At 53.3% G+C, this 27,930-nt stretch overlaps 5 protein-coding genes across 6 annotated transcripts; 3 read left to right on the forward strand and 2 right to left on the reverse strand.

Annotated features, from left to right (window-relative positions):
• Positions 1-4,448: 4,448 nt before the first annotated feature.
• GP1BA (glycoprotein Ib platelet subunit alpha) lies at positions 4,449-6,865 on the forward strand. Its single transcript, XM_058559953.1, has 2 exons — positions 4,449-4,723; positions 4,960-6,865. Exon 2 carries the CDS (start codon positions 4,966-4,968, stop codon positions 6,853-6,855), a length of 1,890 nt encoding a protein of 629 aa, XP_058415936.1. The 5' UTR covers positions 4,449-4,723; positions 4,960-4,965; the 3' UTR covers positions 6,856-6,865.
• Positions 6,866-9,096: 2,231 nt separating this feature from the next.
• SLC25A11 (solute carrier family 25 member 11) lies at positions 9,097-11,977 on the reverse strand. The gene is made up of 8 exons (XM_058559955.1): positions 11,660-11,977; positions 10,894-11,046; positions 10,598-10,804; positions 10,331-10,421; positions 10,158-10,248; positions 9,973-10,072; positions 9,841-9,892; positions 9,097-9,710 (listed from the first exon to the last, which is right to left on the reverse strand). Exons 1-8 carry the CDS (start codon positions 11,752-11,754, stop codon positions 9,555-9,557), a joined length of 945 nt encoding a protein of 314 aa, XP_058415938.1. The 5' UTR covers positions 11,755-11,977; the 3' UTR covers positions 9,097-9,554.
• A 158-nt stretch (positions 11,978-12,135) lies between these two features.
• RNF167 (ring finger protein 167) lies at positions 12,136-16,795 on the forward strand. Its single transcript, XM_058559954.1, has 10 exons — positions 12,136-12,208; positions 12,345-12,841; positions 12,925-13,005; positions 14,303-14,428; positions 14,533-14,620; positions 14,810-14,900; positions 15,116-15,221; positions 15,363-15,456; positions 16,113-16,193; positions 16,272-16,795. Exons 2-10 carry the CDS (start codon positions 12,758-12,760, stop codon positions 16,577-16,579), a joined length of 1,059 nt encoding a protein of 352 aa, XP_058415937.1. The 5' UTR covers positions 12,136-12,208; positions 12,345-12,757; the 3' UTR covers positions 16,580-16,795.
• Positions 16,796-17,231: 436 nt separating this feature from the next.
• On the reverse strand, positions 17,232-20,159 carry PFN1 (profilin 1). Of its 2 annotated transcripts, XM_058559957.1 has the most exons (3): positions 19,869-20,151; positions 18,215-18,407; positions 17,232-17,582 (listed from the first exon to the last, which is right to left on the reverse strand). In XM_058559957.1, exons 1-3 carry the CDS (start codon positions 19,998-20,000, stop codon positions 17,485-17,487), a joined length of 423 nt encoding a protein of 140 aa, XP_058415940.1. In that variant the 5' UTR covers positions 20,001-20,151; the 3' UTR covers positions 17,232-17,484. The 2 variants fall into 2 exon arrangements, with proteins under 2 accessions (XP_058415940.1, XP_058415939.1); XM_058559956.1 differs by lacking the exon at positions 17,232-17,582 and having other exon boundaries at positions 18,042-18,407; positions 19,869-20,159.
• Positions 20,160-23,362: 3,203 nt separating this feature from the next.
• ENO3 (enolase 3) lies at positions 23,363-27,773 on the forward strand. The gene is made up of 11 exons (XM_058559969.1): positions 23,363-23,577; positions 23,839-23,934; positions 24,108-24,166; positions 24,331-24,400; positions 24,801-24,934; positions 25,869-26,091; positions 26,198-26,395; positions 26,597-26,798; positions 27,211-27,319; positions 27,482-27,540; positions 27,625-27,773. Exons 1-11 carry the CDS (start codon positions 23,493-23,495, stop codon positions 27,692-27,694), a joined length of 1,305 nt encoding a protein of 434 aa, XP_058415952.1. The 5' UTR covers positions 23,363-23,492; the 3' UTR covers positions 27,695-27,773.
• Positions 27,774-27,930: the final 157 nt, after the last annotated feature.

A 27,930-nucleotide genomic window follows, 5' to 3' on the forward strand; every position in this document is an offset into this window, starting at 1 on the left:
CTACTCAACAATAAAAAGATATGAACTACTGATGCATGCAGCAACCTGGATGAATCTCCAGAGAATTATGCTGAGTGAAAAAAACGATTCCATATATACTGTATGATCCCATTTATATAACATTCTTGAAATAATAAAATTATAGAAATGAGGAACAGATTAGTGGTTGTCAGGGGGTTAAGAGAGGTGGGGGTAGGAAGGAAATGGATGTGGTTGTAAAAGGGTAACATGAAAGATCCTTATGGTGTTGGAAATGTTCTGTATCTTGACAGACCAATGTCAATATCATAGTTGTGATAAAGATATTACCATTTGGGAAGACTGGGTAAAGGGTACACAAGATCTCTGTCTTATTTCTTACAACTGCATGTGAATCTATAATTATCTCAAAATAAAAAGCTTATTTTTTAAAAATCCACCTGAAATTTTAAAATTACCTTTGTAAATAATTTCACTTAAAAAAAAATAAAAATGGAAAATACAATCTTTATCTCTTAAAGCTCATTATGTTGCAAGCAACAATCTCAATACCAATTGGTTTTTTAAAAAATAAAAGGATTTTTGGCTCACTGAACTTCAGAATTGGTTTGATACAGCATCTCAGTGATGTTAAGGACTTGGTTTCTTCCCATTTTTTTCATTATACCTTCCCTGACGTTAGCTTCATCCTAAGGCCAGATCTCCTTGTGAACACAAGATGGATGCCAACAGTTCACCTGGGGTTACATATTTCCTTGTCCACATCCAGAAAAAGTATGTATACCTCAACCATCCAACAGAAGTCTTGAGCTTCACTACGAAAAGACCAACTTACTTCCTGTTTCTGTCCCTGGACCAATCACTCTGACCATGGGATACCCTGACCAGTTTATATCAGGGTACTTGTTTGGGCCCTAACCTATGTTAAAGGAGAGGGAATCTAGTGACCGGCTTAGGTCCACTCATACAGCTGGGATAGAGTCATTCTTATCAAAAATTCTAAGGATGGGTAGGAGTAATTTATCAAAAAAAGGAGAAAAAGTTGAATGGATCTTGAATAGACCTCCAACCAATGTCTTCTGCACAAACTCTTTAAAAATGAACCACAACTAGAGTACTGGATTGGATTTCTTTGGATGCATGCAACAGAAATCAACTCTACCTAACTTAATCCAACAGAAACTTCTTGAAAAGATGCAGGAGCTCATTGGGGTGTAAGAGAAACTGACAATCTAGGATTGCTCAGAAATCAGGTGGCTCTGGGGGCCTTAGTAGCAGGAACCACTCTACAGCTTTTCCTGAGCACTTTGTTGAAATGAAGGAAGTCCAGTTCTATTTTCTCTTCTCTTGTCACCTCATTCACCATTTGAAATCCTAGGAGAAGTAGTATAGTTGTCTATCATTAGGTCACATCTCTGGGCTGAACTCAGGTGGTGACAAGAAAGATCTTGTGGAATGAACTTCCAAAGACATTTTGGTTTCCAAAGTGAGAAGGCAGAGTGCCTACTTCTATAGTCCCATCAAGTTTGCACTCATTTGGGGAGGTATAATCCCCCAAAAGGAAACTGGGGTCCTCTTACCTAAGAGGAATGGATGCTGGATAAAAAAATTACAAATATTCACCTCAGGTATTACATGGTAAAACACGTGAGATGGCACAAAGCACGAAGGAGTGAAAATAAGTGAACTAAGATTTCAACTCAAGATTTCAACTAGAAAGAGAACATGAAAATAAGCTCAAAGTATGAGGAATTATTAAAGATAAAAGTAGACGTTTGTCATCAAATAAATACAAAAAAAAAAAAAACACAGCAATTGACTAGTAAGACTAATAAATCTAGTTTGACTAGTCCAGTAAAACAGACCAATCTTTGGCAAGTCTGATGAAGAAAGAAAGAAAGGGAGGGAGAAAGGAAGAGAGAGAAAATACAAATAAACAACATTAGGGGTCATAACTACAGATATGCAGATTTTAACGAAGGATAAAAGTATAAATGTTCAAACTTGCAATAATAAATTTGAACAGCCACATGATATAGATATTTCATTAGAAAATGTCAATCCCAAAATTGACTCAAGATGTAGAAACTTCAACAGACCTACTATAATTATAGTAGGAATTAGAAAGGTATTCAAGGAGCTATTCCCGGGGCCGGCCCCGTGGCTTAGCGGTTAAGTGTGCGCACTCTGCTACTGGCGGCCCGGGTTTGGATCCCGGGCGCGCACTGACGCACTGCTTGTCCAGCCATGCTGAGGTGGCATCCCACATACAGCAACTAGAAGGATGTGCAACTATGACATACAACTATCTACTGGGGCTTTGGGGAGAAAAAGGAAAAAAAAAAAAGGGGGGAGGATTGGCAGTAGATGTTAGCGCAGGGCCAGTCTTCCTCAGCAAAAAAAAAAAAAAAGAGGATTGGCATGGATGTTAGCTCAGGGCTGATTTTCCTCACAAAAAAAAAACCAACAAGGAGCTATTCTCCAAATGGCATCAGGTCTAGATGGTTTTATAGGTGAATTCCACCTAGCCTGCAGAGAACAGAAAATCCCTATGATCTCTAACTTTTCCAGAGAATATAAAATCTTCCAACTTATTTTACAAGGCCAGCATAAGTCTAATAACAAAACAAACAAACAGAAAATGACAAAGCCCCTCAAAAGAAATCTATGGGTCACTCCTATTTTCTAACTTAGATGTAAAAGTTCTGAATAAAATGTGAGAAAGCCAACCTAGAATTATATTAAAAGAATAATTGATAATGGCCAATTAGGGTTAACTCCAAGCATTCAAAAATGCAAAATTAGAAAAAATTCAGGACATTGACATGTGAAGAAAGTAAAACATAGTATCATTTCAGTAGGTGCCAAAGCATATGAATCTCTTTTCTATGTCTGCAAAATCTTTCAACTTAGGAATCTTTGGAGAAGCAGAACATGCCTCCTATTACAGAAGCTGAAAATGCCAGATACTTGCTTTCCTGGACTCCCTTGCAGCTGGGTCAGAGGAACATGACCAATCAGACTCACACCCAGACTTTGAATCAGGAGATGATATCACAAAGGAGTAGGGGCAGTGCAGGATTCTCTCTCTGCAACAGGGAGGTTGTGGTAACACTGAGTTCCTGGAGCAGTTCAAGCTGCTCCAGGACCTGGTTTTGCAGCAGGAGAAGAGTTTTGCTCACCAGACTGGTTCTGCAGCCTCATTCTGGGCACTGTTACTGGCTACACAGTTCCAAGTCTGGTTCTCTAGGCCTCACTGAGAAGTCTGTGAAGTAGCCAATGTAATTTTTGTGTGTGTGTGTGTGTGTGAGGAAGATTAGCCCTGAGCTAACATCTGTTGCCAATCCTCCTCTTTTTGCCAAGGAAGATTGGCCCTGGGCTAACATTCGTGCCTATCTTTCTCTACTTTATATGGGACGCCACCACAGCATGGCTTAACAAGCAGTGCATCGGTGCGCGCCCGGGATCTCCTGAGAGCTATAAGGAGACATTGATGAGTTTAAGCAGTGGAATGATGTGAGCAAATTTGCAGTTCTGAAAGACCACTCCAGTGGGGAATGGGGAGAAGAAGGGAAGTCAGAAAGTTGGGAGACCAGCTGAGAGCTGAGCAGTGAAGCAGTGGAGAGAAGATGGCACCCTGGACCAGGAATGGTGGCAGCAGGGATGGAAAGAAGTGGATTTGAGGGAGATTAGGAGACAAAATCAGTGGGACTTGGTGACAGGTTGGATGTGAGGATGAAGGAGGGGAGGCATTAAGGATGACTATCAAAGATTTTGTTTGTATTGACTGAATGGCTAGATAAACGTGTGGATGATGGTACCATCTACCAGCCTGGACAACACAGGAGAATAAGCTATGTGGAGAGTGATGATGAACTCAGTTTTGAACATATTGTTTTAGTGCCTGTGGGACAGCCAAGAAATTCAAAAGGCAGTGGGATATATGTGTTTGGGTCTCAGGAGAGGGGTCTGGGCTACAGATCAAGATTTGAGAGTCACTGGGGTTGAGCTGGTAGTTGAAGGCAAGGGCATGGATGAGGATAACCTCAGGTGTTTGTGTAGCATAGGAGGAGGGCCAAAGACCAAACTCTGGGGGAAGCTTAATTTTTCATGAAGGGCAGAGGAAGAGGAATCCACAAGGGAGATTGAGAAGGACCAGCCAGAGAGGTAAGAGGAAAACAAAGAAAATTCCTGTCACGAGTCCCAAGGTGGGAGAGACCATGGGGATGCAGACTGCAGAAAACAGTAAGATCATCATGGAGAGGTGTCCAGCAGATACAGAGGAGTAGGGGGCACTGGTGACCTTGGCAAGAACTAAGCCGATGGAGTGTGTGGGGGTAACCAGCCTAGAATGGAGTGAAGGCAGAGAGAATGAGGATTAAAATTAGTTATTAAAATAACTCTAAGAATGTAGCTGTGAAGGGGAAGTGAGAGTGGCAGCTGGAAAGGTTTTTAAGAGATAGACGAGGGTGGTGGTTGGAGGAGTTGCTCCCAATCTCTCCACTGTAGAAGGAAACTGGGAGAGAGAAGAGCCAGAAGAGGGCTTAGGGGAAAGTTGTGGAAGGAGGTGATAAGGGCCTGTGTCCGGGAGGGAGACTGTTCCCCAGGTCACAGAGTCCCCTATCAGGCTGGCATTTCCTCTCCGTCCCCACCCCCTTCCTGCCTTCCCTGGAGCTGGAAGAGAGAAGAACCGAGTCACACCCTGGAAGAAGCCCTGTGCCTTCAGAGGTCTTTCTGCCTGCCTGTAAGCTGGGGTTGGGGCTGGGGGACGTGGGGGGTCTGAGGGAGGGATAAGAGCCAAGGACTAGAACTGGCAGCTTAGGCTTTTGGGGGCAAGGGTAGGAGAGGGGAGTGGAGAGATTGAGAGGTGTGGGAGCTGAGTTTCTGGAAGGGATCCTGGAGGCAGCAGTTGGGTCTAGGGCCTGGGGGAATAATGCCGGGGGCCAATGGGGTGCCCACTCAAGCCCCCTTCGCCCACAGGTCCCCATGCCTCTCCTCCTTCTGCTGCTCCTGCTGCCAAGCCCTTCACACCCCCAATCCATCTGTAACGTCTCTGAAGTGGCCAAGGTGGAAGTGAACTGTGATAAGCGGGGGCTGAAGAAGCTGCCTCCAGATCTGCGAAACGACACAGACATCCTCCACCTGGATGAGAACCCCCTGGGCACCTTCTCTACGGCGTCCCTAGTGCCTCTGATTCGCCTCACTCAGCTGTACCTGGTTAAATGCCAGCTGACCAGCCTGCAGACTGACGGGACGCTGCCACTGCTGGATACCCTGGATATATCCCATAACAAGTTGAAAAGCCTGCCCTTGCTAGGACGAGCGCTGCCAGCACTCACTACCCTGGAGGTCTCCTTCAACGAGCTGACCTCCTTGTCTCCTGGTGCCCTGGATGGCCTGAGCAAACTCGCTGAGCTCTCCCTGCGTGGCAATAAGCTGAAGACTCTGCCCCCTGGGCTCCTGGGGCCCACAGCCCAGCTGAAGCAGCTCAATCTGGCTGACAACGAGCTGCAGGAGCTGCCCCCTGAGCTCCTGAATGGGTTGGAAGAACTCAACACCCTCTACCTCCAAGGGAACTCGCTGCACACGATACCAAAGGACTTCTTTGGGAACCTCCTCCTGCCTTTTGTTTTTCTCCACAACAACTCCTGGGAATGCAACTGCGAGATCCTCTATTTCAAGCGCTGGCTAGACCTCAACGACCAAAATGTCTACTTATGGAAAAATGGTACGGATGTCAAGGCCATGACCCCCAATGTGAAAAGTGTACGATGTGATGACAAACCCGTCATCGACTACCCAGGGAAGGACTGCCCCAACTCTTATGAGAACAGCTTTGACTATGATGAATATGACAATGAAGACCAGAATGGTGGTAAGGTGACTACCACAAGGGCTGTGGTCAGGTTCTCTACTAACACTGAAGTCCATACTGCAGTCCATACAACCCACCAAGGCCTACTCTACTCACCATCTAGTGCTCCTCTACACAGCCAAACGCCCTACTTGACCCCAACCCAAGAGTCCACTAACAAACAGACCACATTGCCAAATATCACGGAATTCATCATATTCTCCAAAACTTCAAACCCCACTACTGAACCCACCAACAAACAGACCACATTGCCAAATATCACGGAATTCATCATATTCTCCAAAACTCCAAACCCCACTACTGAACCCACCAACAAACAGACCACATTGCCAAATATCACGGAATTCATCATATTCTCCAAAACTCCAAACCCCACTACTGAACCCACCAACACACAGACCACATTGCCAAATATCACAGAATTCATCATATTCTCCAAAACTCCAAACCCCACTACTGAACCCACCACAACCCCAACCACCACAAAACTCACCTCAGTCTCTGCTACCTTAGAACCCATCTCTGAATCTGAAATCTTGAAGGTCCATGAGGCGGCTCAAGAGAATTTAGATAGCTCCAGAAATGACCCTTTTCTCAACCCTGACTTTTGCTGCCTTCTCCCCCTGGGCTTCTACATTTTGGTTCTCCTCTGGCTCCTGTTTGCCTCTGTGATCCTCATCCTGCTACTGTGGTCCTCATCCTGGGTCCAGCACGTGAAACCACAGGCCCTGGACTTTGGTCACTCTGCTGCCCTGGCCACAGCCTCACACACCACACATCTGGAGCTGCAGAGGGGAAAGCAAGTGACTGTGGCCCGGGCCTGGCTGCTTTTCCATCGAGGGTCACTCCCCACTTTCCGCTCCAGCCTTTTCCTGTGGGTACGGCCTAATGGCCGTGTGGGGCCTCTGGTGGCAGGGCGGCGGCCCTCAGCCCTGAGTCTGGGTCGTGGTCATGACCTGCTGGGTACAGTGGGCATTAGGTACTCTGGCCACAGCCTCTGAGGGGGGTGGTTTGGGGACCTTGAGAGAGGCTCTGATGGGCTTTCCTATTGGGACCTAGCTGGGGTGGGGGGGGCAGAGTAAGGAGCACAGGATCAGGGGGAGGTCTTAATTAATTTTCCTTTATCAGAAGCCTCCTCTTCACACCACAGGCACACAACCCCAGACCCAGCAAGTCAGGAGGGGGAGTGAGATGGAAGAGTTGGGTGGGTCATAGAACAAAGCTCCCGAGGCCGCATGGGTTTTGTGTTTTTTTTCCCCCAGACCACTAGATTACTACCGTTACTTTTGGGAAGTTTTAGGAAAAAGCAAATAATAAATAGAATAGAGCGTGGTTCCGACATGTATCTGTGTATCGAAAAAAGAAAGAGATTTATCAAAATGTGAGCCTTGACTGTCTCTGGGTAGGATGAATATGGGTAGTTTTTTCTTTTCCTCTGCTTAGCATTTTCTAGTTTTCCACCATAATATATTATTTGTATAATAAAAAATAATTTAAAAAAGAAAATTTAGTTTCTTTTGGAGGAGACTGGCTGGGGCACCTGTCACCAGCATTTCAAGGCCCCAACTGCCCCCACCCTACTTGCACTACTCACGCAAAACAGCTCTAGTCCCAGCCTGCACTTCCCCTGCCTGGGTGTCTCCTCTCCTCCAGGAGTGACCACCCACCAGGCCACCCCAAACCCCAGTTCCAGCTCAAGAACCATGTTTCCCTGGAGCTTAGTGACATTGCTGAGGCCTACCTGCCTGCAGCCTGCAGTACTAGGAGAGAAGGTGGGTGCCTCTTCACACCCGTGGCCTCAAGAAATGCAGCTCTCCTGCTTTGCCCAGCTCAAAGGGACAGGAGAAGGGTATGGGCCTGGCAGTGTGTGCCATCTTGGTGGGTTTTATCGAATAGTCTCAGGTTTCCTGCTCTTAAGCTAGGACGCAGGCAAATGGAACCCACTGCTCTCTGTTGTGCAATAGATTCTGCCATTCCCTTTACCACGCTGGGTGGGGCTTTCTCTCCTGCCTCGTCTCCAGCCCAAACCAAGGACTGGGGCCCAGAGAATGGGAGTGAAGGCTGAGCCTTTCTGGTTCCACAGAGACTCCTTCCTCCAGACGGTGTTGGAAGAATGTTCCTACCTTGAAAACCTGACTGCGTCTCTCTCCTGCTTTGAACTCTTCCCCGGGTAGAGCACAAACTCTTGAACTTGGCAATCAAGGACTTCTGTTCACTGACCCCATCTACCAGTCCCGCTTTGACAGACGTGACGTGTGCTCCAGCTATCGCCAACTGCACAGATCACCTCTTCTATAGCAGTTCTCCTCTAAGACTTTGCTCTCACGTCAGCCAGAAGTGTGGTCCCAACCCCTTCCCGGCCAACCTAATTGCTACTATGCACAGGTCTCTCCGCCCCCAGGCTGGGCCAGGTGCTCCAAGTTACCCTGCAACCGTCTATTGCTACACTCCCAGGTCCCCAGCTGCTCCTGTGTCATCTTCCCTTCTGGACTTGGAACTCCTTAAGGACAAGGTCCAGGCTCCAAGTGTCTCAAAGTGGCCACTACGGCCCAGGCCAGCATGTGCACGGAGGGGGTAAGCAGAGACGCAGAGGTGGAAGGGCCCAGCAGGGATGCCAGGCTGCGAGGCTCCACCTCTTCTACTGACGAGGCCCTGGCCAGGGGGCAGCTCCCACCTGCTGCCTGCCTGTCCCTTGGCCTGGCTTGAAGCCTCTGGGCCTCCCGCTGCCCAGCCCTCCTTCCAGCCGACCTTCCCATGCCCTTTTATGCCCCAAGAGGTTTTTAGACTCCTTGAGAGCAGGCCCTGGGAATCACACACCTCCTTCTAAAGAAACAGGTAAGGCAGCCTGGGGCCCAGATCAAGTCTCTAACACCCTCGCTTTCCTCAAGCCTCCAGGCTGTGGGGCCCTGCCCCTCCGCTCCTACAGGTCAGCCTTCCCCTCAGAGCCTCTTTAGCCCCTCCCTCTTCAGGCTGCAGAAGCAGCCACCAGACCCCAGAGGCTTTTGCCGGGATTACATGAGATGACCTGTGCGTCTGTCTGAAGCAGCACACAGGGCGTGGAGTCTTGGTTTTCCTCACCCTGTCAGCTGCTGCAACAAGACTCATTTACACAGCATTTGCATAAAAGCAGCGGGTGCTTGTTCTTTAATAATTTTTCTTAAAAACTCCAGTTCCTGTTCTTCAGGGGCATCTGCTTCTTTGTCCAGTCTCCTCCCCCTCCTGCCCCCACAACTCTCCAGATCTGGGGTGGTATTATCAATCCAATTTATTGATTATGTCCTCAGTGAGGTGGAGGAAGGGCCACGTCCACCCACTGCAGACCCTCTGACCATCTTGACAGCTTCTGCTCTCTCCTGTCCCCTCAGCTCTGCCTCAGTTTCCCCACTGAGAAGGGGGGATCTTCTGCTGTCCTATGTGTCCTCAAACTAAAACCCAAGAGGAGGCCAGAAATCCTCAGGGAGTTTCCCAACTCCCCCCAAGGCACCGGCAGAGACAGAGAGGTCATGAGGATCAGGACAAGCTGGAGCAGGGGTAGGACAGACCAAAGTCCTCTACCGCAGAGGAGAGAACCACACTGTGGAGGGAAAATAAATAGAGGGGCCCAGGGCAGCAGAGTCCAGGCCCCCCGGGGGTGCACTGACTGTAGGAGCAGCGAGCGAGGGGGAGCCCCGGCACACTGGCTCCAGGCCCCTCGCCCGCCTCAGCCACTGAGGAAGAGACGCTTGTAAGCTTTGTTCATCTGCTCCAAGAAGATGAAGGTGAGGACGGTGTGGGGGCCCAGGCGGGCATAGTATGGTGTAAAGCCCTTCCACAGGCTGAAGAAGCCCTCGTAGCGGACGACCTTCACCAGCACATCCTAGACAGGCAAGCAGAGCGCAGAGGCTAGGACCTGGCCTCTGGGGCCCTGTCCCTCTTACCCAGCCACTCTCACTGCCCTCCCAGGGCATCCAATCCTCCAGCCCAAGCCCCCAGCCCTGCCTCCTCACCAGTCCGTTCTTGTATTCTGGCTTCCCATCAATCATTCGCATGTTCTGGATCCTGAAGGAGAGGAGGTAGGGGCATGAGAGACACAAAGGGGGCCCTCCTATCCCTCTCCAGGCCCAGGCCTGCATACTCACCGGGTCTTGGCAATGTCCACGGGCATGGAGGCGGCAGTAGTGACCAGGCCGCTGATCATGCTGGCACAGAAGTGGCACAGGATGTTGTCAGAGAAGTAGCCTGGGGGAGGTGGAGCAGGGGTGGCAGTCAGCTCGGAGCTGGCCCAGGCCAGGCGGGGAGCTGGGGGCCCAGCTCTGGATCTCACCTGAGTCCAGTAAGAACTGTTTGGATTGGGAGTAGGAGGCGAGCTGAGCAGCATTGACAACGACAGCCCGAGCCATGGTAGGGATACAGCCCTGGGGTGGGAGAGTGGGAGAAAAGTCAGAAATGCCCGAGACCTGACTCCATGTCCCCCAAGTCTCCAGCCCCTTCACTCACCCTCCATAGTGTGAGAACCCCCTCCTCCCGGACAATTCGAACCAGGGCATTAAACACGTTTTTGTAGCCACGGCGCTGGTCGGGTGGAAGCCTGGTGAGAAGGCAGGGAGAGGCCAAGCTCAGGATTGACCACCCTGCCCCACAGGAACAAAGAAAGGGAGGCCAGAACAAGTGAATGCTCTGCTCTAGATCTAGGATACGACATCAGTTCTTTCATTCTAGATTCCAGGGACCTGGTCTGAGGGCTGGCTCAGACCTGGAACTCACCGGCCATCGGCAGTCATGCGGATAAGAGCCACCTCAGCTGGTGTTCCTACAAAGGCACCAGTTGCACCTGCAGTCATACCAATCACGGCCTTCAGCAGAAACCCCGGGGGTGTACCATCAGCCCCAGTCAGGCGCTCAAATAGCACGGTATAGATGCCAAGGCGAGTAGTGGTGTAGGTGGCCTGGCGCAGCAGGCCAGCTGACAGCCTGGGGAGTGAAGGGGTCAGTGCATCAGGCCAAGGTCTGGAGCTGCCAACCACACCCTACCCTTCATCCTGTGATAATGGCCCCAATACCCAGTGTAAATGCCCCTCAGCCCTTCTGCCTTCAGGATGCTGGTGAGGGCATGGATGCTGGTTTTATACTCTCGTGTCTTGGCTCCTTCCCCACTCAGCTGCATCCGGTTCTTCACCAGGTCCAGGGGCTGCACAAAAACTGTAGCTCCCATCCTGGAGGAAGACAGGGGTGGAGTCAACGGCCAGGTGTCCCTGATCTACCAATGCCCAACGGAGCCTGGCAACTAGGGGTCACAAAGGGCAGGGCCTGCCATGCGACTGACTAAGTATTCAGGAGGCTGGTGGGCATGTGTATAACTCTCTGCATGTACCAGGAGCAATGGGTCTGAAAAATCCAGGGATCCAGTAGAGGCCATGCAATGAAAGCGCTCCATGCAGCTCCAAGGAGGTCAAGCAGTGACCTGGGACTGCATGCAGTCTGACCCAGGAAGGAGAGGTGGGCACTCATGACCTGAGACTCCACGTCGTCCGGCAGGAGCCCCACGCAATGACCTGGAACTCCACAGAGCCCGGCAGAGCCAAGCAATGGTTTGGGAAATTCAGGTGGCCCGACAGGGACTATGCAATGACCCTGCATGCAGCCCAGTAGGGGCCCTGCAATGGGTGAAAAGATCCTGGCAGCCCATCAAGGACCTTGCAATACCCTGGGGACCGCGCTGACCCCATGCCGGCTCGGTTCACTGCAACAGACCCAAAGATGAACTGGGCCCGGTTCCTTGCACCCGTCCCTTCATCCTCCTTTCCCATCCCTGGGGCCTGAGCTTACCCGGCCAGACCCCCAAACAGGAACTTGACGGACTTAGGCGAGGTACGGGCCTTCGCGTCCATCCCGCCAGCAGCGGGACTCGCCGTCGCCGCCATCGCCACTCAATGGCCCCCGGCGCCGAGTCCCGTGCGCGCGCGGCCACGCTCGCGCCCAAGGTGACACCGCGCGCGCAACAGGAGGGAGGGCGCGCGCGCGCACGCCCCTCAAGCTCTCAGGACCAGCACAAACTGGAAGCTGGCGCAGGCGCGCAGCGCAAAGGCGGCCGGGAGTAAGGCGGAGCTGAAGGAGGAGCTTCAAGGACGGGTGCGGGAAGGGGTGTGGCTGATTTAGAAAGCCAGAGTATAGACGCAGTTTCTACCGAATTGGAATCGCGGGAAAACAGAGAGGAGGTTATTTGAAGATCTCGCGAGAACTGTGAGCTACGCTAGCCAGAGTTAGGAGGTCTCTCGCGATAGATACAGCAAGATTTCAGCTGGTGGGAGGGAAGTGTGGTGAGGACTCTCGCGAGATCTGAAGGTACCGCAGCGGCGGCGCCGGGCAGAAGAAGAGGTTTGTAAACTGGGCAGCTGCAGGATCCCGAGCACTAAGGAGGAGAGGACTAGGTCGTCTTCAGGGGCTTCAGTGCTCCTTCCATCTTCACAGGCGCTCCCTCCACCTCTAACCTTTCTTTTAACCGGCCTCTTAGGACCGGAAGTCCTTCTTCGTGAGCGTCCAATGCTGGAAGTGGCCGGACTTTCTTTACCGGAAACCTTTTTCGGGGGATAGGAAGACGGCCCACCTGGCCGGAAGTCCCACCTCCTGGAGCTCCCCCACCCTTCCAGAAGTTTTTCTGTCACCTGTGTTTGCCTCCGTCCCTTTTCCGTTTTATCCCTGTTCCAGAAAAGGGTACATTTAATGTCTCCTTCCCAGCTCCACTAAACGGGTTGGACATCTCACTCCCCGAGTCGGGGTTTCTTCCCCGCTCCCCCATGTAGCTGGGAAGTGGGACCTGGGGGTGGTTGGACCCCTGGGCTCCTGAAGGGGGCGGAGAGGGCGCAGAACTCGCTTCTGCTACTGCTACCAGGACGCGGCCTCCTCAGCTTCTCCCCTGCGGCTGCCATGCACCCTGCGGCCTTCCAGCTTCCTGTGGTTGTGGCCACTGTGCTGTGGGGAGCGGCCCCTATCCGGGGGCTCATTCGAGCGGTGAGTCTGAGCGGCAGATCCGGGAAGGGCGCTGAAGACAGAGGTTGCAGGCTGAAGGGGGACATGGACTCTCTTGTCCGCAGACCTCGGACCACAATGCCAGCATGGACTTTGCAGACCTTCCAGCTCTTTTTGGGGCTGCCTTGAGCCAGGAGGGACTTCAGGTGATTTTCTTCCCATTTTTCTTGTTTCCCCTAAATCCTCCATCCTTCGTAGGGGTTGAGGAGCCTTGCCCTTGGGTGAAGTTGGAAGTAGGAAAAGAGTCCACTTAGCAACTAGGTGCATAAGCACATCCAGTGTGGAATCTAGAGGGAGAAGACCAAGTCTGCCCCTAGAACTCTGAGCCTTATAGGGAGACTGGAAGTGCACTAAGATAAAAGGCAGGGCAAAGTGGTGCTTATCAGTAGAGTCTTTTGAAGCCAGTTATTGGTTTTATAACCTTTGACAAGTTAATTATTTCTCTGAGCCTTGGATGGGTTTCCTGTAAAATGGGATGATAATAGAAATTATCTCAGCGTTGTTATGAAGATTAAATTAGATAAACAATTTTGTAGTACTTGATCACAAAGACTGCCACATAGCAAGAACTCAGTTGGGTCATAGCTGTCAGTATAGTTGTTTGTAAGAGGGGTAATTGGAAAATTAAAGGGAGGTGTTAACAAAATCAAACAGAATAAATTTTAAAGATCTTATTGGCTTTATTCAACGATTCATAAATCGGGCAGCATCTCTTCTGGTAAATAGGAAGGAGCTCCCAAGAACTGTACAAAATGAAAGACTTTGATAGGCAGAAGAGCACCCGAGGGAGTGTAGAGGGAGTTATACTAGCAGAAAGCTGATTGTGGCAGGATCACTTTTCTTTAGGAAAGGGCAGGGGTCTGTCAGGCAGATGACCTCACTAAGGCTGACCAGGTAATTCCAGATTGACTGGTTTAAGATTCTATTTCTGGGGGAGGCTGAAACCGTAATTAAGTTAGGTGTTAAGTCTCTGTTCAGTAACCTGGGGGCTCAGCACAAGTGACTCCATTTTGGGCCTGTTGTCTCTTTTTTAACAGAGGGGAGTATGTTTTGTATGAGTATGTACTGAAGAAGGGAATGTGAAACAGAACTTGAGAGAAAGTGACATGAATGAGTGGAGAATTGAATTACATTCAGTGGGAAACTGGAAGGCAGAAGAATTTGAATTAGCTCTGAGTATGGGGTATAGATTAGCTCATCTGGGACAGGGAGAGGGATATTGGGAAGGTCCGGTAAAGGGAGGGTTTGATGTAATTGTATCTTCACGAGGCTAAGAGAAGAGGTAGACTTCTGACTCAGGTGGGATGCTGAGGCCCCAGGAATGAGAAGGAAGTGAGGAATAGAGGACATGCAGCTGGTGGGAGCCAGTGTGCTTGGTGGGGCCCTGTGGGGAGCAGAACCTAGGGAGGTGAAATCCGACTGTTGTTTGCTTCTCTTCCCTAGGGCTTCCTTGTGGAGGCTCATCCAGCCAATGCCTGCAGCCCCATTTCCCCACCACCCCCAGCCCCGGTCAACGGGTCAGTCTTTATTGCACTGCTTCGAAGATTCGACTGCAACTTTGACCTCAAGGTTGCTGAATGTGGAGCGGGAGCTGGGAAGCTGAGGGTAAAAAAAGCACCAGGAATGGAAGTAAGGCCCATGATGGCTCCTAACCTCCTGCCTTGTCTCCCTAGGTCCTAAATGCTCAGAAGGCTGGGTATGGTGCAGCTGTGGTACACAATGTGAATTCCAATGAACTTCTGAACATGGTGTGGAATAGTGGTAAGGTTGGGGGATCTGGACAGCTGGGTTTTCAGTAGCGCTCAGACTGAGAGATGGTGGGAGGACTGAAAGTGTAGGGAAGAGAAGTCGATCCTTTGGGTGGGATGGGGCAAAAGAGCCAAATGCTAGAGTTACTAAAGGATTGGAGTGGAGGGTTGGGTCCCCATTGTAATGCCCTGATCCTTGCAGAGGAAATCCAGCAGCAGATCTGGATCCCATCTGTGTTTATTGGGGAGAGGAGCTCCGAGTACCTGCGTGCCCTCTTTGTCTACGAGAAGGGGTAGGACATGTCCCTCCTTCTTGCTCTTTCTTCAGCACTTCCATGCTAACCTGGAGCCCAAACCTCAGTGCCCCAACCATTCAGCCTGTGGCCCTTCATACTCTGCCTCTTGACTGTCTTCCCACCTCCTTCCCCACCCATGGGCCTTGTCCAGAGCCAGTTACTTTGTTCCTCTGCCTTTCCTGTCCCTCTGATACTCATCTTCCTTTTCCCAGGGCTCGGGTGCTTCTGGTCCCAGACAATAGCTTCCCCTTGGGCTATTACCTCATCCCTTTCACAGGGATTGTGGGACTGCTGGTTTTGGCCATGGGAGCAGTGATGGTGAGTAGCTCAGGGAGTATGATGGGAAGAGCTGAGGCCTTTAAAGCCACGCTGGATCTGGAGTTGGGAGGTGGGGATGGTTTGTACTGGATTATCCAGTTTTGTTCCCTAAGCCTGATCCATCCACTCCCCCTTCCCCAGATAGTTCGTTGTATCCAGCACCGGAAACGGCTCCAGCGGAATCGACTGACCAAAGAGCAACTGAAACAAATTCCTACACATGACTATCAGAAGGGTGAGGGGGATAGGGGAGAGGAGAGCCTTTCCCACAGCGTACCTGGTTCTAAAGTAGTTTGAGCCAAGGAGATAAGGGGCAAAGAAAGATGATAGGAAGATGCCACCTTTCCTCCTCTTTCTCCCCATACATACAGTGAGGACAGATAGGAATAGAGCAGGAGATGGAAGGCAAAAATGATTAAATGGAATAGTTCGGGGAAGAGATGGAGGCCCAACCTTGTTTATAAAGGGGAAAGTGGAGAGAACAGAAAAATGAAAGGAGTAGGGAGGATTGAGTGTGAGAAAGAAGAAACAGGTAAGGAGGGGCTGGGTCTTCAGGCCCTGGAGCCTCCAGTGCCCAAATAAGGCTATAACAGAAGCCCTGCCCCCCCATTTCCGCTCCTCCCATTCCCTCTCTCTCCGCCCTTACACCTCCCCCCAAAAAAACCACTTCCCTTCTTACCTCTGTTTCTCTTTGCTTGTCCATTCTAACTCCAAATTCCTCATGTTCTACCCTGGCCTTACTCTGCCCCAGGCTTAGCTCTTCCACTGGTTCTGTAGAACCAGGGAAGATAACTTGCAGGGTTTAGCTCTACCACAGGCCTCCTGGAGTGAGTTTTTGTGGGCTCTAGTCCAGGATGGCTCAGTAAAAGGATTCCTTTCATCCTCCCTCAGGAGACCAGTATGATGTCTGTGCCATCTGCCTGGATGAATATGAGGATGGGGACAAGCTGAGGGTGCTCCCCTGTGCTCATGGTGAGGCCCTCCCTTCCTGTGCCCATGCCCCCACTCCACCAGCAGGTACCAGGTGCTTCACCTCATTCTTCTCTGCAGCCTATCACAGCCGCTGTGTGGACCCCTGGCTCACTCAGACCCGGAAGACCTGCCCCATCTGCAAGCAGCCCGTTCATCGGGGTCCTGGGGATGAGGAGGAGGAGGAAGAAACTCAGGAGCAAGAGGGTGATGAGGCAGAGGAGCCAAGGGACCACCCTGCCTCAGAACGGACCCCACTTCTGGGCTCCAGCCCCACACTTCCCACCTCCTTTGGTTCCCTAGCCGCAGCCCCCCTTGTTTTTCCCGGGCCTTCAACAGATCTCCCCTCGCCTTCCTCCTCTTCCTCTTCAGTTGCCATCCTGGTCTAATGCTCCCCTTACCCCTCCACCTCTGCTGACCTGTTTGCACAGCCTCTCCTCTTTCCAGTCTTCTATGCTGAGAGAGGGGACATTTCCGCCCCAGGTTTCTCCCTTACCCAACCCCGTCCTTTTGAGGGGGTTGAGGGTGCAGAGGGACTGGGTCTTCACTTACTGAGTTAATAAAATTGTTTTCGTGGACTAAGGAAGGGTAAGATCCTTCTCAAACAGGTGAATTGCCCTTTTTTGCCATAAAGGGGCAGGGGAGTGCTGGGAGATTAACCTATAGTCATGGGGACAGCCCCAGCAGGCATTTTTTGTGACTCAGAGAGGGGGAGCCCCACCCACACATGAGGATGACTCAACTGGCCCTGCCTTTCCCACAGGCCTGGACCCATTCTCTGGTCTGGATGGTTCTATTCCATTATCCACCAATTCATCTAGCACACTGAGGACCTAGGACTGGAAATGCCACCGTGGAAGGGCTGGGCCACCTGGCCAGGTGGGCCTGAAGCAGGTGGCTCAGACCTGGACATGGAGGCAAGAAGCTCAAATTTCTAGTAGTGCCTCAACCCTCCTGCTGCTAACACCAAGCCAGGATAAAGGAGGCATGTCCCAGTGAGTGTCCTCCATCCTGACGCCCAGGCTAAAACCACACAGCACCTTGTTAGTAGAATCTTTTTTATTCAGAAAAAAAACCCAAAAAACAAAAGTTTTCCAACCACACACAGGAGGGGTATGGGTAGGGGGAGGTGTCTGTCCATCCAGCCCCAGCCCCCAGCCCATGTGGTTTTGGCAGCAATAAGGGGTGTGGGGTAATGGCCCCCAAAATAAAAATGGTGTATGTGTGTATATGGGAAGGGAAGGAAAGGGGTGCAAAAGCAGTGGGGAGTGGTGGGGGGAAGGGACAGACGAGGTCAGTACTGGGAACGCCGCAGGTGGGAGGCCATTTCATAACATTTCTTGTTGATCATACCACCGTGGACACCTTCTTTGCCCATCAGCAGGACTAGCGCTGGAGGAAAGAGAAAGAAGGCTAGGACCCAGGTGTCACAATTCCACCCCCTGCCAGCTGTTCAGCAGCTGTCCAGCCCTGGGGGCTGTAACCCAACCTCGTCTCTCCCAACCCCCCCCCCCACACACACAGGCAGGCTGTCAGTCACTCTGAAACAATAGGGCTTTTCAAAAGGGGAAAATCAAGCTTAAAGGCTGGAAAGGAACACACTAAAATTTAGGAGTCAAAGGCTTGTAGACTGTTGACTCCTGTTCAGCCTATAAATGGCTGTGAATGAGCCTGCCACCTCCAAGCTTTAACAAAAGGGCTCAAAAGACGTGAGCTAAGTGCTGACTTATGACCAACAGTCTACCTCCTCCAAGAAAACAGGGAGTTTCTCGTTTGAAAAGGTTCAAGCCAGGAAGGAACTTAAGAGATAATACAGTTCAACTTCTTTATATTACAAGATGAGGAACTGAAAGAGAACTGGAGGGACTATCCAATGTCCCAGCATCCAGCAGGCTGGGAGAGAAAGCTGGTTTGGTTCCTTGATATTGAGGAGGAACCACACAGAAAAAGAAGCCAAAAAATTAACAGAAGGAGGTATATTAGGGATCTTGGAGCTAGGAAAAGGGTAAGACTCAGAAACTCACTCTTGGCAGTCATGGTGACAGTGATGTTGAAGGTGGGGGCTCCGCCGGTGCTCTTGGTACGAAGATCCATGGTAAATTCCCCATCCTGCAGCAGTGAGTCCCGGATCACAGAACATTTCTGGCCCCCAAGTGTCAGCCCATTCACGAAAAAACTTGACCGGTCTTTGCCAACCAGGACACCAACCTCAGCTGGCTGGAAGGGGAACCAAGCACCCATCAAGTTAGTTAGTATACCAAGATTCCCACATTCGCCAAGGACCCACCTGCCTTCCACTTCTCAGAGCTAGAATCGCCCCCCCCACGGAGGGAAGGTGGAGGAAAGGCGTAGGTTATGTGCTTTGTACACATCCATGAAACCTGAGAAACTCTTAGGACTGTTGCAAGTTAGTGCACAAAAAGATCATGATCCTCAAACCTAGAGAATGGGAAGGGACGACATATTTCCTCTGGAGACTTAGATCTGGTTTAATAGGGAAAGCAAACCCAGGAAATAAATAGGGCCAAAAGCCAGTGAGGACAGTGGAGTGGAATGGAGTGGGGAGCCTTTGGATGCTCAGCACTCTCCTTCAGGGAAAGCAGAAGCGAAGAGGGCAAGGGAGGGGGCGGGCTAAGCAGGAGAAGCAACTTTGCCCTTATTTGGTCAAAGGTGCGGCAGGAGTTGTTAGGGGCCCGGACGCCTGGGTCTCCAAGTAACCTAGAGTTTAGGTCCAGGTATCTATGCCCCAAGATGAGGAAGCAGATCCCTGGGGGCTTTCCGGGAAAGTTGGAAAACTTTTGAAGGAGGCCCGGGGCTAGACCCGGCAAGCCAGCTCTCGGGTCTAGATACCCCAGGGAACCTTTCTCCCCCTCCCCCTTACACCCCAAATCCCCACATCCGGTCCCCTCCCGCCCGGAAATCCCCTTCCCCCCTTTTGAACTTCCGTTCCCCCTCCCCACTTCCGGGCAGTGTGGACAGGGGAGGTGGTGATGGGGACAGCAGTAGTCATCTCTTATTCCTGCGCTTATACTGTCCTAGAACTTCTCACAAAGTTCCCCTGCTCCAGGCCCCGCCGGATGGCGGGAAGGGAGGGCGAGGGGACTTCCGGGATTGTTCTCAGAGGAATGTTGAGTCCAACGTGCCCACTTAGGGGGGGCGTGTGGCGGCCTCGCCCTCTCTAATGGAGTTGGGAGGGGCAGGCAGCCCAGAGGGCGGGCATGGGACCCAGGCCACGCGACTGGGGCTCCCTCCCGCATAAGGAGGAACAATGGTGGAGTGGGCGCGAGCTAGCGGCGGGAAGTAGAGCTAGGGGTCCCCAAGTCCCCTCTCATTCACAATCCCTGGTTGAAACTGCAGCGCGTGCCCGCCTGGCCCAGGAGGAGGCGGAAGTGGGCCGCCGCACCGGGCGGCGCGCCCCTCCCCGCCCTGTGCCCCGGATGTAACGCCCCGTCGCGGAAAGCGGGGCGGCAGGCTGGATGGACGCCGCCGCTTGGGGCGTAGGATTGAGGGGCAACAGAGGGACCCGCTCACGTGCAGCCGCCATTCGTGCCGCTTCCAGGGCAAAGACCAGGTCAAGGCCTTTCGCTGCCCTCTCCAGACCGCGCCCGCCCCCACCCAAGTCCCTCCCTCAGCGTCCAAGTCCGGCCAGTGCCCCAGACCGCGCAGGCTTCGCAGTACCGTGATGTTGACGAAGGTTTTCCCGGGGACGGCGGCCCAGACGGAGGGCGAGTCCTTATAGCCCACGATGGCCGCGTCCTGACAGGTCCCGTCCGCCATGAGGTTGTCGATGTAGGCGTTCCACCCGGCCATGGCGCTGCTACTGGGGCTGCTCTCGGCGCTGCTGCTGGGGCCGCGGGCTGGGCTCGGGCTGCCTCGGGTTGGCGGGCGGGGGGAGGCGGAGAGCTTGGGGCACGCGCTGCTGTCCGGACCGCGGCTCTGCTAGCTGTGCAGCAGCCCTCGCACCGCCACTTCCTGCTCCTCCCCCCCTCCCCTAGATTTTTATTTGCAAAGGGCGGTAGGGGCGGGGCCTGCTCCCCATTCCCTCCCTACCCCCACTTGCCTGCCCAGATACCGAACTTTGCAAATGCAATTTTAAAAATCCCTCCCCCTATTGCAAAATTTGCAGAGTTTGAGGGAAAGCAATGTCAAAGGATGGGGGGGCAGGGAAAGGTTAGGGTTAGGGCTGGCTCCACTTTGCATTAAATATAAACCAGACTTTGGTATAGGGGAAGGCAGTGAGCCACAGGGAGGAAGGAAAGTGAAAGGAGGAATTAGCAAGCTGCAAATTTAGCAAATTAAAGAGGAGTCGGGGAACTCATGGTTAAACCGAACGACTCCCCCTTCCCCCACCTCCGCCGGAGGGAAGGAACGGCGGGCGGCGGCGGCGCGTGCGGCCGCGCCTGCGCCGGGGCGAAGAAGGAAGGCGCGTGGGGCGGTTGGGGCCGGCGGCCGGCTTCGCGGGCGCGCGCCTGGGCGCGCCTGGCCGGACCGATTTGGACACCCCTGCGAAGGAAGCGGGCCGGGGACGTGTCTCCCGCCAGTCGGAGGGGGCGGGGGCGAGGCGTGCGCGTTTCTCCTCCTCCACTCTTGATTTTATTTATTCAAGAAATAAGGGAGCTAGGGGAATTTCACAAAATCCCCTAGCCGTTTTTAGAGTTGAAGGCATCCACTGGGGACACTTGTGTCCCCAGCATCTGCCTGGGTGGCACAAGTTGGCCTCACTGGAGCCCACCCCCACTCCAGAGGACTATCCCTTGCTGGATCAGCTCCAGCCCCGAGCCTCACACCGATGTCCCAGCCCCGCCCGCCCCTCCGCCAGCAGTTTGGGTCACTGGCCGTGCCCCTTGGCCCGTCTCTGCAGAAGTCACTGGGCGCGGGCGCCCGCGCGGCCACAGGGACGGGACTATTTTTCAAAGCGGAAGAATACTAAGAAGTTTCAAGAGTTGCAACTTTTTCAATAAAGGGAAAGTCCCTTCTACTTTGGGCCGGCTGGGTTTTTTCTCCTTTTCCAGTAAAATTTATGCTAAGAACTTCTGTACGATTAGTTCGCTCGCCGACAACTGGGAAGGGGGTGGGGCATGACCTCACGGCGGGCTTAGGTGAATGGGTCGCCCCTGGCCGCCGAGGGGCTTGGCCACTTCCGACCCCTCGGGGCAGGAAGGGGCTTCGTTTCTCTCATCCTCCTCCCTGCGGCCACTCTGAGCCCCTTGGACACCCGACGCCCCCCGAACCCGTGTTCCTCGACAGCCGGTGTGGCTGACTCACTGGCCCACTCGGGCGGGTCCGCACGCGGGCACGTGGCGGCGCTCCCCGCCCGCCGTCTCCTGACCTCTGGCCTGCCGCACCTCCCACCCCGGGGTGGAAAAATCCCGGGAGGGAGCGGCCAGAGATAAGGGGGAGGGGCGAGATGGGAGATGGGGGTAGGGACCCTGGGGTGGGGGCTGGGACGCAGACTCCGCAGGGCAGGCGGGGCGGGGAGGTGAGTCACCGGGCGCGTTCCACCCCGGCGCCGGCAGGAGGGGCCTCCGAGTCGCGAGCGAGGAGCCTAGGCGCCCTGTGACCCTCGCCCCCCCCACGCCGGCCGGCCCGAGCCTCGGCGTGCCTCCCTCTCCCGGCCGGGGCTGCGGCAGAACTCGGGGCAGCCCCACACTCCCCCAGACCCGCCCTGGCGGAGAGAGTTACCGAGGGCAGGGACCTGCTTCCCTGCACTGCCGCGAGCGGACCGCCGGACCGGCCCCGGGCGTTCAAACGCTCACAAAGGGCCGCCCCCCTCCTCCAGTCCATTCATTCTTTTCACTCCTGATTCAACATCATTCATTGATGGGCTGGGACCGCGCCCTGAAGCGCCCGCAGTCGTTAGGGACAGGGGCTCCTGACTGACAGTCTCCCCGCTGGGCGATAAGTGCTGTCCCAGCGCTATCAGTAGGCAGCCGTGCCAACTTTAAGGGCCCGTCTAAATTCGTCTCCCTACTCCCTCCTCCACCCCCTTGCTGGCCTGGAGAGGGTAGGATGGGGTGGAGCCGAGAGAGGCTGCTATGAGGACCCTGAGAGGTGAGACCCTCTCGCCTTCTGAGTGGGGGGTTCAATTTTAGACCTCAGAGCTTGCCCAGAACCCCCGGCCCCTTCCCCCACTGAGGGCAGAGGCAGCCCTGCGCCTGCCAAGTGAGCTGAGCATGTGTGGATGTCAATCCTGCAGCCCCTCTTCCAGGCCCCCTCCCCAGCCCTGCAGGGCTCAGGTTACCCCTGGCCTTTCCTAAAGGGCATTAGTTCCTCTTTAACCTTTGCAAAAAGGGAATATAATCCTGCGGAGGGGAGAGACCCCCTACCCTGAAGCCCCTCCCCTTCTCCTCCACAGTGGTAGAATTAAAAGTAGGGAATTTTATTGGGCAACAGAGAGAAAGAAGGGGGTGATTAGCCTTTGGGAGGGGAGCAGGTGCCCAGGGCCAAAAGCCTCTTCTTTAGGCTTGAGTGGGCACTTGGCTGCCAGCCCCGGTGTGGAGGGGGAGGATGGAGAGAGAGAGAGGCGGGGCTGGCTGGGGCACAGGGAGGCTCGGGGATAAATGCCCAGCCTGAGAGAGGGTGAGCTGACACCGTCCCAGCTGCCACCTAGATTCCCAGCTCATCTCAAACCACCAGTGAAGACAACCCAGGTCTGGTGAAATCTTTCAGCCCCAGAGGATGGGCGGGTGGTGTAAAGGGCGAGGGTGGCACTCGCTTGGAGAAAGTGGGGGAAATGTAGGCTTTTTTCCCTCTTGGGACCGGGGATGCTTGAGAAAGACTGGAGGGGTTGGAGCAAGCAGGATGGGGGTACACAAGGATAGGGAAATGAGACTGTGAAGAGAGGCAGGCAGAGATGGCTAGAGAAGGGTATTTAGAGTTGGAGACAGATGAGGAATTTGGGGCCCCTGAGGATTTGAAGAAAACTGAGGAGCAGGAAAATGAGAACCAGAATAACAAGAGAGGATTTGAGGGCTACGAAACCATGAAGAACAGATTGCTTTACCAGAAGGGTGGGGGGAGAAGGCATAAGCGCAGCTTTGTGGGAGATGGGGGTTCAGGGAGGGTGGAATCCGAGGAGTTAGAAAGGAGAGGCCCCTGGATTCTTAGGATGGGAGAGTGGAATAGGAGCTGTTCTGAGTGGGGGAGGGGGCTTGCCTGCCTCTTTGGTCTGTGACCTTTTTGTGGGATATTTTTAGTGCCAGCACCTGCCTTGGGGTGGGGAAGACTCTTAAAGGGCAAGAGATTTTGGGTTCCTTAAGGGATCAGCTGTCCACACTCACTCACATCTCGTGTCCTGCAGCCATGGCCATGCAGAAAATCTTTGCCCGGGAAATCCTGGACTCCAGGGGCAACCCCACAGTGGAGGTGGACCTGCACACAGCCAAGGGTAACACAGACCCATTGAATTGGTTTGCCTTGGAAGACCCAACCCCATCTGGCCTTTGTCTCCCATCTCTGTGCCACAGCCTCTCCTTTCTCTGGGATCCCCTTCCCCAGAGTTCTTCCCGGGCCTTCTTCTTCTAACCTGGCTCCCCAAGGAGGAGAAGCAGGAGTCGCTGTCTGCCTCCTGCCCCTAGGCTCAGAGGATACCTCGGCCCTTTGGGGGTGGATGAGGCTCTCTATGATCTTCCAATTCCTCCCGCCCCAGGACGATTCCGAGCAGCTGTGCCCAGTGGAGCTTCCACCGGTATCTATGAAGCTCTGGAACTAAGAGATGGAGACAAGTCTCGCTACCTGGGGAAAGGTGAGGAAAGACTGGCACTGGAGGAGCCTGTATATGGGGGTGGTTCCAGGACGTGGGCACACAATGTCTGCGTGGGGTAGAGGACTGGGACTCAAAGCTCTTGAGGAGCTGGGGTCCACAGGAAGAGACTTGATTCAATCAGAGATCTGACCCCCCCACCCTGGCCTCTCTAGGGGTCCTGAAGGCTGTGGAGCACATCAACAAGACTCTAGGCCCTGCTCTGCTGGCAAAGGCAAGTGGAGGAGCCTGCTTCCCCCTCCCCCACCCCCTTATGCCTGTGAGAGGCCGGGTAGCCCATCTCCCCCAAATACCTGCCCTTCTCCCTTCTCTGGCACATGCCCTGGCTCCTAAGAAAACCTGACCTCTGCTCTCCCCTCCTCAAACCTGCCCTTCCAGAAACTAAGTGTTGTGGATCAAGAAAAAGTTGACAAATTTATGATTGAGCTGGATGGGACCGAGAATAAGTGTGAGTGAAGGGCTAGGGATAAGGGAAGGGGTGGGATGCGGGAGGGGTAGGGGGGAGACCACAGGGCTGAGGTCTGGTTAGGATTATTTCCGTGTCCCATATTTTGGGGCACACCGTAGCTGGATGGACTTCTATTCATTCCACAGGCATTTCCTGATGCTTTCCCTCTGCCAGGCCTAGGCCCGTCTGTGGACGCAGACGTGAAGCTGACACGTTCCCCTGGGGTGGGGGCTCCCAGAGTACCTCGGGCAGCCGGGGAGACATCTGTTAACAAACTCTTAATGCCTTGTGGTTTGGAGTTCTGGATTCTTCCTGGAGTGACCAGAGGGAACATTCGAGGAGATGACCCCAAACCCTGGGGGAGCAGCTCTCATCCTTTCTTTGTGCTTGTCTCCTCCAGCCAAATTTGGGGCCAATGCCATCCTGGGTGTATCCCTGGCTGTGTGCAAGGCTGGAGCAGCTGAGAAGGGGGTCCCGCTCTACCGACACATCGCAGATCTCGCTGGGAACCCGGACCTGGTCCTCCCAGTCCCTGTGAGTGCAGCTGCCCCTGCCAGATCCCACAGTGACTGAGTTGCCCCACCCAGCAAGGATTGCATAAACAGCCCCTGGAAAGTCCACCTTCCAGACCCAGTTCCAAAAAAGCGGTTTCCTGAAATGGAACCTCTCCTGCTGTGGTCCAGCCCCTCCCTCTTTGCCACAAGCCAAACCTTCCCTTAAGCCTCTCTGCTTCTTTCCCTTGATGTAACCAGGTCCCTCACATTCCAGTTCTAGGCTCAATAACTCCAACTTCTCCTTCTGCCCTGTATCCCAACCCCCAAGTCGGATCGAGAGCTTCTTCGTGGCAAGGATCTTGGCATTTCTTTGTATTTTCTTCAATCTTTATTAAACCAAATTCTCTCTTTATAGAAACCCTTTGAATTTAATCTCAGTAATAATATTACCATTTACTGTTGCTTATGTGGCAGACTGTAGGAAAGCATGCACTCTGGAGACAAGCTTCCGGGTTCAAGTCCTGGTTTTACCGGTTTCCTAGTTGTGTGATCTTAGGCAAGTTGGTTTAACCTCTCTATGCCTCATTTTCCCCATCTGTAAAATGGGGGATAATAATAGTGCCTAGTTAATAGGGTTGTTTTGAGAATGAAATGAGCTAACGGAATTTACGTAAAGCACTTAAAGCAGTGCCTGGCCTGTGGTAAGTGCCATATCAGTGTCAGCTATTACACACCAGACACGTGCTAAGAACTTTGCATTCAATTTCTCTAGTTTCCAACATAAGATCCTGCAGATAAGCAGGCGGTATCCCCATTTTATAGACATGAGGAAAGAGGCTCTGAGAAGTAAAATTACTCATCCTAGATCACTCAGCTAGTAAGTAGGAAGCCAGGATTCCACCTTGACAACTTTCCCCAACCCTCCTGATCCCTCACACCCTGTCCCAGGTCTGAACACCCTCTCCCTGCCCCAGGCCTTCAATGTGATCAATGGGGGCTCCCATGCTGGAAACAAGCTGGCCATGCAGGAGTTCATGATTCTGCCCGTGGGAGCCAGCTCCTTCAGGGAAGCCATGCGCATTGGCGCTGAAGTCTATCACCACCTCAAGGGGGTCATCAAAGCCAAGTATGGGAAGGACGCCACCAATGTGGGTGACGAGGGTGGTTTCGCACCCAACATCCTGGAAAACAATGAGGGTCAGTGTGAGCTCTCGGAGGGGCAGAGGCCCTGGGTTCCCACAGAGAAGGGGCTACAGAGATAGGGTGCCGTGGAGCCTCAGGTCCTCTCTTGCCCCTCTCTCAGCCCTGGAGCTGCTGAAGACGGCCATCCAAGCGGCTGGTTACCCAGACAAGGTGGTGATCGGCATGGATGTGGCAGCGTCAGAGTTCCATCGCAACGGGAAGTATGATCTGGACTTCAAGTCGCCTGATGACCCTGCACGGCACATCACTGGGGAGAAGCTGGGGGAGCTGTACAAGAGCTTCATCAAGAACTATCCTGGTGAGACTGCAGGGGTTCCACTGCTCCTGCCCGAGTCCCTGGCAACTGCCCAACACACTGACTTCACTGCCTCCGCTGCCACCAACTCGGTCCTTCCAGTCTTTAGCCCCATCAAAATCCCAACCCAAACTCTTCTGACCAGTCATCTCTCCATGAGGGCCTTCTGACCTTTAACCCATCTCTGCCCCCATCTCCCACCAGTGGTCTCCATCGAGGACCCCTTTGACCAGGATGACTGGGCCACTTGGACCTCGTTCCTCTCGGGGGTCAACATCCAGATTGTGGGGGATGACCTCACAGTCACCAACCCCAAGAGGATTGCCCAGGCTGTTGAGAAGAAGGCCTGCAACTGCCTGCTGCTGAAGGTCAACCAGATTGGCTCGGTGACCGAATCCATCCAGGCGTGAGTGCCTCCTGGCCTGGGGCGCACCATAGCTTCCCTCCACCCCAGCTCTGCCCACTCCAGCTACAGTCTTGTCCACTAACTCCAAGTCTGACTTTCCCCACCCTCCTGACCTCAAGGGTTTGACTACCCCTTGGCCCGACCCCAAGAACTTTGCCATTGTGTCCCTGCCATGCCCCACCCCACTCCGTTCCATTCCTCTCTCCCAGATTCTGCCCTTCTTCCCACCAGCGTCTCAGGAGCCCAAATTCAAGATCAAGAATCTCCTCTTCTCTCCTACTTCCCAAAGAACTTAGTCATTACCCTCGCCTCAAAGTGCCCATTCCCCAAAACAAGGGAAAAGCCCCACCAGCCCTTGGCTTCCCCACTGAGGTGGTGCCATTAGGTCTTATCACATGTCCTCTCTACCTAGCTGTAAATTGGCTCAGTCTAACGGCTGGGGAGTGATGGTGAGCCACCGCTCTGGGGAGACTGAGGACACGTTTATCGCCGACCTCGTGGTGGGGCTCTGCACGGGACAGGTACTCATGGCTCTCCTCTGCCAAGCATCTCACCAAGTTTTCTTGGGGTCCCTGGCCTCCTGCCCCTGAGTTGAATGCCACCACAGGCTACTGCCTCAGGGCCAGGCCCAATCCCTCCTCTCCAGCCTCCTGCAAACCTCGGATTCCCTCTTCCCTCCTTAGATCAAGACTGGTGCCCCCTGCCGCTCAGAGCGTCTGGCCAAATACAACCAGCTCATGAGGTACAGTGGTGTAGTCGGCCTGGGCGTGGGCAGCCGAGGGCTGTGGGTTGGAAGGGTGCAGCTCTGACTTTATCTGCCTTCCAGGATTGAGGAGGCCCTTGGGGACAAGGCTGTCTTTGCTGGACGCAAGTTCCGTAACCCAAAGGCCAAGTGAGAGGCTGGAGGCCCCCGGACCCCACAGTACAGGTCTAGGCCTTCAAGCCTTTCTTCCTGAAATAAACACTGGTGCCAACCACGACAGTGGTGTGCTCTTTTGTGGGAGGGAGGAGATGCTGGTCTCTGGGCTGTGTAAGACAGGAGGTTGAGAGGTAGGGGCAGGAGGGGGAGAACAGACGTGGAACCTGCTGGGATGAGGAGGAAGTGAGAGGCTGGTCAGCGAGGAAGTTGGGC

Source organism: Diceros bicornis, chromosome 18, assembly GCF_020826845.1.
Source record: "Diceros bicornis minor isolate mBicDic1 chromosome 18, mDicBic1.mat.cur, whole genome shotgun sequence".
NCBI lineage: Eukaryota > Metazoa > Chordata > Mammalia > Perissodactyla > Rhinocerotidae > Diceros > Diceros bicornis.

Coding starts and splice junctions, on each gene's coding strand:
- GP1BA (XM_058559953.1), top strand. CDS start 4,966: ATGCCTCTCCTCCTTCTGCTGCTCCTGCTGCCAAGCCCTTCACACCCC.
- SLC25A11 (XM_058559955.1), bottom strand. CDS start 11,754: ATGGCGGCGACGGCGAGTCCCGCTGCTGGCGGGATGGACGCGAAGGCC. Junction 11,047..11,659: donor CTGTTTGGGGGTCTGGCCGG/GTAAGCTCAGGC, acceptor GTCTTCCTCCAG/GATGGGAGCTACAGTTTTTG. Junction 10,249..10,330: donor GGGTTCTCACACTATGGAGG/GTGAGTGAAGGG, acceptor CTCCCACCCCAG/GGCTGTATCCCTACCATGGC.
- RNF167 (XM_058559954.1), top strand. CDS start 12,758: ATGCACCCTGCGGCCTTCCAGCTTCCTGTGGTTGTGGCCACTGTGCTG. Junction 14,429..14,532: donor ACTGCAACTTTGACCTCAAG/GTTGCTGAATGT, acceptor TTGTCTCCCTAG/GTCCTAAATGCTCAGAAGGC. Junction 15,457..16,112: donor TACACATGACTATCAGAAGG/GTGAGGGGGATA, acceptor ATCCTCCCTCAG/GAGACCAGTATGATGTCTGT.
- ENO3 (XM_058559969.1), top strand. CDS start 23,493: ATGGCCATGCAGAAAATCTTTGCCCGGGAAATCCTGGACTCCAGGGGC. Junction 26,092..26,197: donor CATCCTGGAAAACAATGAGG/GTCAGTGTGAGC, acceptor CCCCTCTCTCAG/CCCTGGAGCTGCTGAAGACG. Junction 26,396..26,596: donor CTTCATCAAGAACTATCCTG/GTGAGACTGCAG, acceptor ATCTCCCACCAG/TGGTCTCCATCGAGGACCCC.
- PFN1 (XM_058559956.1), bottom strand. CDS start 20,000: ATGGCCGGGTGGAACGCCTACATCGACAACCTCATGGCGGACGGGACC. Junction 18,408..19,868: donor AAACCTTCGTCAACATCACG/GTACTGCGAAGC, acceptor TTCCCCTTCCAG/CCAGCTGAGGTTGGTGTCCT.